Source organism: Sinocyclocheilus anshuiensis, unplaced genomic scaffold (assembly GCF_001515605.1).
Source record: "Sinocyclocheilus anshuiensis isolate Anshui unplaced genomic scaffold, SAMN03320099.WGS_v1.1 scaffold20, whole genome shotgun sequence".
Classification (NCBI taxonomy): Eukaryota; Metazoa; Chordata; class Actinopteri; order Cypriniformes; family Cyprinidae; genus Sinocyclocheilus; species Sinocyclocheilus anshuiensis.
In genome coordinates, this window is record NW_015558646.1 from 1,156,848 (window position 1) to 1,167,030 (window position 10,183).

General features: G+C 38.9%; 1 protein-coding gene across 1 annotated transcript in view; it reads right to left on the bottom strand.

Annotated features, from left to right (window-relative positions):
- Window positions 1–853: 853 nt before the first annotated feature.
- Window positions 854–10,183, bottom strand: part of LOC107680985 (BCL-6 corepressor-like protein 1) — a 17,547-nt gene continuing 8,217 nt past the window's right edge. The window contains exons 4-13 of the mRNA XM_016477095.1: window positions 9,059–9,194; window positions 7,609–7,821; window positions 7,302–7,535; window positions 6,600–6,808; window positions 6,067–6,336; window positions 5,291–5,457; window positions 4,722–4,867; window positions 4,544–4,621; window positions 2,634–2,808; window positions 854–2,554 (exon numbers count right to left, since the gene is read on the bottom strand). Coding sequence (XP_016332581.1) covers window positions 2,245–2,554; window positions 2,634–2,808; window positions 4,544–4,621; window positions 4,722–4,867; window positions 5,291–5,457; window positions 6,067–6,336; window positions 6,600–6,808; window positions 7,302–7,535; window positions 7,609–7,821; window positions 9,059–9,194 — 1,938 coding nt within the window. The 3' untranslated portion in view covers window positions 854–2,244. The remainder of the gene's footprint in view (window positions 2,555–2,633; window positions 2,809–4,543; window positions 4,622–4,721; window positions 4,868–5,290; window positions 5,458–6,066; window positions 6,337–6,599; window positions 6,809–7,301; window positions 7,536–7,608; window positions 7,822–9,058; window positions 9,195–10,183) is intronic.

Sequence of the window (10,183 nt, forward strand, 5' to 3'; positions counted from 1 at the left end):
TTGCCAGGTATGTTTACACATACGAGGGTGTCAGTGTCACATGCTTCTTCAGAAATTACTCTATGCTGATTGGGCGCTCACGAAATATCACTAATTTTATGTTTATTATCAATGTTAAAAACACGCTTAATATCTGTGAGAAAACCGTGATACAGTTTCAAAATAGAAATCTTTTGTAACCTTATGTCTCTACTATTACTTTTACTATCAATTTAATGCATGCTTGCTCAATGAGTGCCAATTTCTTTCTTTTTAAAAATCTTACCGATCCCAAACGTCTGTATGGTAGTGTTGGCTTTATTATGTAGATATGTGCAAATATATTGCTTCTTTCATATAAATGTAATAAGCTAAATGATTAAACTTAAATTAATCTTCTTTAGCTTAAAAAAGTGCAATTGAATTACCTTCTCAGATCATGGCGCAGATGAAGCAATGTTAGTATCTAGAGCCCCCTTGAGGCCAGTGCAGCAGTTTTTCTAGCACAAGTCGAATGAGATGACATATAAAGGCGATATATGTTGGTATTGGTATTTTCTTTTCCAAAATTCTTAAATGAGCTTTTAATGGCTGTGTAGCGTGGATACAATCTATAATTAATTCAATTAGTGCATTAATATAAAATTTGACTTTGCTTGCAACTGTAAAAATACTAATATCCCTTGTGATTTTTTTATTAATAATAAATTAGGTTGATTGAACTTTGCTATCTTTGATCATATTGCTGTTGCAAACCTTTTATAAAAGCAGTAATCCACGTGAGGCTGGTGTTAAATTGGATTTTTCACCTCAAGCAATGCTACAAACACACTGCAGATCACAAGAAAGACTTGACAATCATGCTTTATTCTGGTTGACTTCTTTAAAAAAAGAATCAAATAAACAGCTCTCCTCTTTGAACAGAGATCACTGAAGCATTATGCCTTCTTCAATCAAAACCAAGTACTTTCTTCATGTCTTGCTGTATTTCCACAAGTAGTGAAACTAAACTCTATCTTTACATCTCTGTCTCTTCATTTAAATATTTATTGGTTTCAGTTCAAACAAAACTTCATTGATTGTCAACACAAAATCTAGCTTAGCACCAGTACAATAAAACTGTACTTTAGCTTGTTAAAATACTGTTCGCAGTGTGGGAAAACAAAACAACCTCAGGATAAAGGGATCATTATTTGTACATTGTCAAATAAAGCACCAACCATACAAAGCAATTTTCATATATCATTTGTCTGATACACACAAAAAAGGTCAAATATATTAATGACTATTAAATTAAGCACAAACAACAATCAGTGAAAATAAAACACACCACGCGCCACAAAGCACGCTGGAATCTGGTACAATCCGGAGACGACCCCTTCCGTGAGCAATGGAAAGCAGTTCAAGACAGAATCTAGAAAAACGGCTCTAGAAAATCCTTAAAAAAAAAACACTCCACAGGCTCTTTTTTTTTTGTTTGTTTACCACTTAAATGATTTCGACCACTTAACTCTTATCAGCTGATATCTTAAAATAATTCAAGCAGTGGATAAAACCAACAGCTCATCAACCAAAGCAAAAACGAAGCGACTTCAGATGTCACAGGAACACATCCTGTGCCTGCTACAATACAAATGAAATAAAGGGAAGGTGTAATGTTTCTGGCAGAGCTGCAGTGGTGCTGAGGTAAGGAGGGCCGGGGTGAGGAACATATGCTGTAGGTTAGGGGGCTTCTGGGAGCCGAGATAGGCTCGATGGTTTACACAGGAACCATCTGGCCCAAAGGCATTCCTGCTGCAGTTAGCTTGACGTAAGCCTCTTAGCTACACACATTTAGTTTACCAAGATAAAAAAAGACTTGGATTACCACTCCTTCTAAAGGACCGTCAATAACGAACGAACATAAAACATGTTAATGATAAGTTACAAGATGCGCTCACCCTGATGTCAAGATATACATATATATTTACTTATACATATAGGTTTATTAAAAAAAAAAGAATTATTGAAGCGTGAAAAAACAAAACCCTACAGAAGGAGCCTGAAAGTTGCTTCCCGGTGGAGTCCGTCTCCAGCCTTTCTCCCTGGGTGAGGGCATGGCAAAGTCGCTCCCTAGGGCCCCTTTCATTACTGGGGGTCTGTGAGGAAATAGGACCTTTCTGGCTGATTCTGAACATACAAAGTGCTGGTACGGGTAACAGGCCATCGGACCCGTGCATGACTGCGGACGGCTGCTGATGATCCCAGGATGTAGGGTAGGAGTCGCTATCGACTGCAGGGTCTGGCGTTGGGCCCTGACTTGTCGTACTCATCTTCTCGGAGGAGCTGTATGGAGGAGCCTAGCAGTCCCTGTAGCTCTGGTACGCATCGCACCATCTCCACCGTCTCCTCCCCGTCTCCGTCGTCCAGCTGGAGCTCATCCGGAACGATGCACGTTTGACTGACGGAGACCTGCTTCCACAGCTCTGCCTGAGCGATGCTCACCACCTCAAACTGAGGGTACCGAGCCCGGAAAATACGCGCTGACATCTTTAGCCGCTTCAGCACATCTGCCAGCAAAAACCAGTTACAAAACCTGTGGAGAGGAAACAAAGAGTGGCGTTTAGTTAGGAGCTGCGGTGACCGTGTTTTAACGTGTGTCTGCTGTCACTCACCCCTGCATTAGTGATACTTGGACATGGTAGCAGGGTAGGAGGGGTTCGGAGGAGAACTCGAACAGAAGACAGTCTGTATCGGTGTCTTTCTCCTTCACCTGCTCGCTCAAGTTGTCCACATTATCTTCCTCAGGCTGAGACAATAGGAAGTCCCAGCAAGGTTCCTGTTCTGTCTCTGTATAAATTAGCAAATATTAACCTCTAGTTACAAATGGTGTGTTTACAGTGCTTCTGCTACCCTCTAGTGGGCAGCTTTGTCACCTAATAGTTGGATCACTTTCAGCTTGAATTAGGGGAAGCTTGGACAATCGATTGGTCTTGCTTGTTATGCCACAATCATAGCGATTTGAAAGGAAGATGATTTAAAAAATGAAATACGGCAGGGTCCAAAAGTTTAATAACATATTGAATATCTAGGATTTAAACTCTAATTTAAACGTGGTAATAAAAATGGAAATTTAGGAATTTTTTTTCTTAAAGAAACATGAATATCAACATTATCGGTAAGTTTTGTAAATATTAAATATAGAATATTCTGAACTATTTACAGGTCACTAATCAAAAAAGCCTATTTTGGACAGATCGAACACAAAATGTCAGATTTTCATGCTTCCACTGAAGAAATATCTCTCAATATAAGATTTCTCAAACCATGCTGGAGAACATGACCATCAGGTTTTGCACTTGTGGAGTCAATGGCATATCAAGTGCATGCAAATACTAATTTAAATCTTCAAATAAATTTTTACTCTGATTGTTATGCTGACAGATACAGTATGTGTAATGAAAACAATGTTCATATAACATGTTAATATAACATGCTTAAAAAATACTTAATGACAAAAATGTAAAATACAAGCATTTTCACTAGTGGTCTTTTCAACCCCATAATACATTGCTGTTCAAAATTTGAGGTCAGTAAGATTTATTTCTAAAGTCTCTTATGCTCACCAAGGCAGCATTTAAAAAAAATCAAAACTACAGTAATAATATTGTGACATGTTTAATACAATTTAAAAAGATTGTTTTATATTAAAAGAAAAAATCTTATTTTTTTCAGGATTATTTGACATTGGATTATTTAATTCTTTTGATGTTCAAAAGAACACCAGGGGCCCTATTTTAATGATCTAACCGCATGGTCTAAAGTGCACGGCGCAATTGCGCTTAGGGCGTGTCCGAATCCACTTTTGCTAGTTTAAGGACGGGAAAAATGCTCGGCGCTCCCGGCGCATGGTCTAAAAGGGTTGTCCCTATTCTGTTAATGAGTTAAACCATTCAGAGTCTCATCTCCATTCCCCTTTAAAAGCCAGTTGCGCCCGCGCCATGGCAGGTTCACTATTTACATGGCGGAATTTGTCATTTTTAAAAATGTTTGTGTGCTGCTGCGCGTCCCTGTGTGTGTAATAAGCAAAGTGTACGCACGTTGTGCACCTGCCTATAGGCGCATATTACTAACGCGCTCTTTAAATAACAAAGAAAAAATATTGCGCCAGACGTTAGATCAGGTTTTTGTTGGTCAATGGCGCAGTCTATTTCAGTTACCTCAAAATAGCAACACGCCAGCAATGCGCCTGAACACACCTCGTTTTCAGACCAGCACGCCCATGGGCGCACAAATGGGCGCAAATGCATTTGCTATTTAAACAACGTGGTGCAGGACGTGAAAATGACAACTGCGTCGGGCTGAAACTAGCAAAAAACACTTGCGTCGCGCCTGGCGCCGCATTGCACCAGGTGTATGATAGGGCCCCATTACTTTATTTGAAATAGATTTTTTTTCATAATGTAAAAGTCACTTTTGATCACTTTAATGCATTGTTGCTCAATAAAAGTATTAATTTCTTTAAAAAAAAAACATACTGAAACCAAACTCCTGAACAACACTCTAAGCAACTTTAATTTCTTACCAAATACAGAGCTACTGTAGAAATCCCACTGTAGTGTAGGATCTTGGTCTGTTCGTCCTTCTAAATCAGTGAAGTACTCTGTAGATAAATACAAAGACAGTTTTATTCTAAATAGTAAACATTCAAATAAACATTAAAGTTTTGCAAACATGTATGCAAGATTTTGTAGCCGTTTTACCTTTGAGGAAAGTTTTCATTCCGGGACTCTGGGCTAGTTTAACTGCGGTCTGACCAGAGTAAGTTGCCAGTGTGGGATCTGCCCCATGATTTAATAGCATCCAGACGGCAGCCAGATTATCAGCTGCTACCGCATCATGAATTGGGCTGCAAGGTTAGCAACAAGTTAATATCCTGAAAATTCTCTGTCTAAAGTTAAGCTTATTGTTACTGCAAATGGACTGCAATGAAAAAGGCAAAAGCTCTTACAGGAAATGATAGGAGGAAGAATAGATTTATATGGTAATTGGACAAAGTTTGTAGGACACATTGTAGCTGTGGGTGGACATACATAATCTTATTTTGTACAGATTCTGATACTAAAAATACATCTTCCAAATCTAATGTGGCCCATTAGCTACCTACCATAAAACGGTGTCATTATGTCATTATACAATTAAAAAAGCAGTAGCCCAAAGCTGTCAATGGGGATGAACAGAACTTGGTGCCTTTATTTGAAATTAATATTTCAAGTAACAAAGAAGCATTGATTCTGTCTGTATCATATCCTCAATGTAACCCGCTGCTCACCGCGTTCCATCCTGTGCACTGCAGTTAACATCTGCGCCATGCTTCAGCAGCACCTGTACGATGTGCGTCCAGCCACGTGCACAGGCCTCATGTAGTGCCGTGTAACCCGCGTTGTCGCGACGGTTCACCTCTCGCACATCCTTTTCCAAGCAATATAAAACCACATCCTGAAAATAAACGTTTTTAAATATATAATGAACTATTGATCAAACAGCAGATGTTGATGTAACAAAAAAAAAAATTAAAATGACCAAAATTTATATATTTAGGGCTAATCAAATCAAATTATTTAGGGTTTCCTAAAGTGGGGTTTGCGAGGTAACTACAAAGGGTTTGTGAACTCATGAAAAGCTAATAAATAAATTAAATTAGAAAAATGTAAAAACAATTAAAAACATTTTTTAATTTAATTCTAAAACATATTTATTAGAAAACAGTTCTTAAATTACTAAAATATTAACTTAAAATCTCAGGGGATACTTTGAGTAAATATTTTAGGTCAAGGGGTTCAGCTGACCAAAATATATCAATATCTGCTGTCAAGCCCCCAAATTAAAATAATTCAAAGATAATACATTACAGTTAACAAAAATGTACAAAAATTACTATTTAAATGTCTTAATTATGAATTTAACATACATGATTTTTTAAAATATATTTAATCATATTGGATTAACTTTATTGAACTTCATTGTACACTCACTATAAATATTAATATATTTAACAGTTAACATTTCAATGTCAGCTAACAACCAAAAGGGTTATGAATGCTTTACCTGGTAACCTAATCGAGCAGCTCTCTGTAACAGCGTCTCTCCTGCATTCTTATTGACAATCAGTCGACGTACTTCTGGAGGCACTGGACGGCTTGGAGCAGTTTCAGGGATTCCTGATTTCCGAGCTGTTCCTTTTTTACCAGACAGTGGTGAGTTTGACTGCTTGGGAGAAGCATAAGGAGGAGTTGGGGTTTTCTTGGCGGCTGGACCATCCTCATCTGAAATGAGGGGCCCTGTGCGTTTACCCAAGCTGCCTTTCTTAGTCTTGAGCTGAAACAAAGATATAAAGACAAAGAGAGTCATGCATGAAGGATGTGATATTCAGGGGACAACTGTTACATGGTCCCGCCTAATAAAAACAGCTGTTATAAGAAATCCCTTTACGGTGACTCGAAATGCCACTAGGGGGCAGCAGAAGACTAACTGAAAAGATATACACCTTTGCGAGGGAATAATCCCTTGAAATCTCAATTTTCAGTTCAAGTGCTCTAGTTTAAAAATGCTTGAAAGTTTGAAAAGATGCTTCAGCTTACCTTTTTCTGGTTGTCAGTGTCACACAAGTGTTTACTTTTGAACTTCCTCTTCCCTGAGGGTTTGTCGTTGGGCTGTGTGGCGGGTGGGCTCTCTTGAGGTCGTGCTGAGCCCGAACGTGTGAACAAGGTCCGCCTAGGGCTGATGTCTGGACTGGGCACTTCGCCGGTTAGTGTGGCACTGAGACAAGGGTACACACCCATCTTCTCATCTGCAATGGCATAGACTGACATTTCAACACCAACCTTAATGTTACATCATTCCGAACACAGCATAGATAGATGGATATAACTCCACTGAATAAATTGCTTTCAATCAAAAAGAAACTTCTGCTTAAGACTTGCGTACCTAAGCCCTATTCGGACAGAACCAATTTTTTTTCCCTGAGGAGGTCAGGTAAATTTGTGCTTCATAGTCATACTTTGACCTTCAGACCTTTAGTAAAACCCCATCCAGACACTGGACACTCCTATTTTAATAAAAACTACACAGATTCCATTTTCCGTATCCTCTATTAATAGTAGTAACTAAAAGGATTTTTTGTAAGTTTAATATTGCTCCCCTATGGGAAATTCATTGAACATTTATTTTAATTATGCTACCCTCAACTGTAGCACACAGACTAAATATCAAGACCAAGAAAGGCAAAGACAGAATGACGTTCTCAGCAAAATGTTCATCAAGCATCAGACATCTTTACTCACTAGTGGCCTCACCATCTTCCACACCCAGCTTCTCCTCCTCTCCATCTGCCACCTTATCTTTCTCTGTGATGTATTCCCCATTCTGATATTTACGATTCTTGCAGCGTTTCCTTTTCTTTATTGAAGAGGTGTCTCCACCCTCAGTGGGCCTGTCCTTGTCCGCATCCACCTCCTCAGGCAGAGGATTGATTCGAGGCCTGCCGCGCGGCCGGCGGACTGGTACAGGGGGTGGTGGGGTAGGGGGGGGTGTAGAGGGGGGGTCGCGGCCGGCGGACTGGTACAGGGGGTGGTGGGGTAGGGGGTGGTGTAGAGGGGGGATCGAGAGGGGGAGGAGTAGGTGGAGAAGCGAAGCTCCAGTCTCGGAGCAACGCTTCATCAGTCCGTCTGCGCCTTCGTCTCAGCCGCGGAGAGGCCTCCTCCTGGGAGTCTGACTCCTTACTAGGCCAGCCTGGACTGCTGAGAGAGCTTGAATCTCTGTCAACCTGAGGACTTCTGCATGGACTGTTCTCTGAATCTGTGACTGGTGACAGAATTCAGAATTATCCATGTGAAACGCTCTGATATTTGGGAAACCATTCCATTGTCTTATATATGACAAAAGCAAAAACATCTCACCCAAAAATGTCAAATCGGTCATTATTTACTCTTGTGTCGCTTCAAACCTGTATTTTGGTATATTGTGGTGAAATCTTTTACACAGGTCTTTTCCATACAAGTTTGCAGTGACCACAGCTGTTAAGCTCCAAAAATGACAAAATAAACACACCAAAGTTGTACGTTAGTTGTTTGCTATATTCCAAAATTACACTAGGTATGATTCCATTGACCTATTTTAATGCGCATTTTGGAATATCGCATAAAAAACCGCTGGATGGAAAAGTCCAGATGCGCATAAATTCTAAAAATGCGCATAAAAAACATATGCGCACAATTGAGTAGGACAAACTTTATCCGATAAGAAAAATGCGCATAAACGACGATGGAAACACATTTACCGAATAAATTCCACCTTGCGCATCAAAAAAGTCATGTGACTTTCAACGATGGAACGGGATAACTTGACTAACCAGCGGACCGATCTCATTGAACAGCATCTGGAATGTTGTTTTGGTTGTTCTGAAATGCCGGAGCAAAGCCTGTCATCAAAGTATTTCTGTATTATTGTCTTAAACGACTGCGTTCCCAAACAGCAGAAATCCACCTCCGAAAGCAATGACTGCATTCATTGCATTTCGCCTGCTTGCAATAATTCATCATATATGAAAATTATTATATTAAGTGGCTTCTCCTACTTTTCTTAGTGATATATAGTGCCAGTTTATCAGGAAGTGACGATTTTGTTCTCTTTGACTTGTTGAATGGAAACTGTGCTTTATACGCAAATGTTTTATGCGATATTCCAGTTTTGCACACAAGTTAAATTTTAATCTTTGGATGGAAACGCAGCTATTGAGTTAGCGAGCTGAACTTGAGAACCAGATCAGTGCATGAATTCTTTTGAGCTAGAATTCAAGAAGCAAACTGATTCATTCACGAATAAGAGTTCACCTCACTGACTCTTCTTTTTTCATTCTTTTTTTTTGGCCTCTTTTGTCACTTTTGGAGATTAACAACCAGGGTCACTTCGACCCAGTTCGACTTGTAAGAAAAAGACCTGCATAAAAACAATTTTCTTTTAATACAGAGGATAGGTATGGAACGACATGAGAGTGAGTAAACGACCAACCTATTACTTTAACTATGAGCTGGATCAGTACCTATTTTGTTTGAGTCGGAGTGCTCCATATTAACTGGACAGTTTTTCCCTTTGCGAGTCTTTCCCCCTACTTTAGAGGCTGAGCTTGTTCCATCTTTCAGCACACTTTTTCCCACTCCAGGCAATGCATCTTTCTTCTGATGAAGTACAATATAATGTGTTTAACAACATTAAAACAGAACATTTTGTCTTTCAATAACACATGCATATTTGTAATTTAGATTAATGGCTATTTAAGCAAAGCAAAAATTTCACAGGAAATCTAATTGTCTATATAATAAACCCATCACTAGCTCATAGTGGTAATGCCATCATCTCTCACCAATATATAATTATAATTAATTAGGCTACTCCCACAATAATCACATGTGAACTATTTTAATTTCCCTCTAGAATTTCCCAAAAAATGTTCCATTGTGTAGCTGAATTGTGTAAGTCAATACACTCTGTTTCAAACAAAGTAAAACCACAAGACTTAACCATCATGTTAACATTAAACTAGTATGATTAAATTTGCAGTTATGACCATATACCTGTTTACATGGATAAACCACCAACAGGAATTACATTGGAAACTCATAATCAGAATAACTCCACAAGCACTTAAAAACAGAATAATTTAAACTCTTGTAATTAACAAAAGACAAGCTTCCCATTTCTGTTTTACAATCCTCTAGCAATATCTTGGTGACTCTAAGAGCAAAACTGACTGACAAATCAAAATGACCGACTGTGGTACGAGATTCTGTCAATACAGGCTAACTTATTTTGAATAGTCTGTTAAATCAAAGGTGGCTAAGTCTAATTCACTTATATTCTCTACATTCTAATGCAGACACACACACACACACACACACACACACATACATATATATATATATAATTAGACTGCATGAAGGCTGAGCATTATGACGATATATACAGAATGTTTGAATATGGCTCAAACAATAAGAATTCACTTACACTACACTAGGGTGACCATACGTCCTCTTTTTTTCCCCTGGACATGTCCTCTTTTTGGACCTAAAAAAATGCGTCTGGTTGGGATTTCTTAATTGCCCAAAATGTCTGGAATTTGGCCGTTTTCTTAATCTCGCTCCCGCTGAATCTCTGACCATTGCCGCCT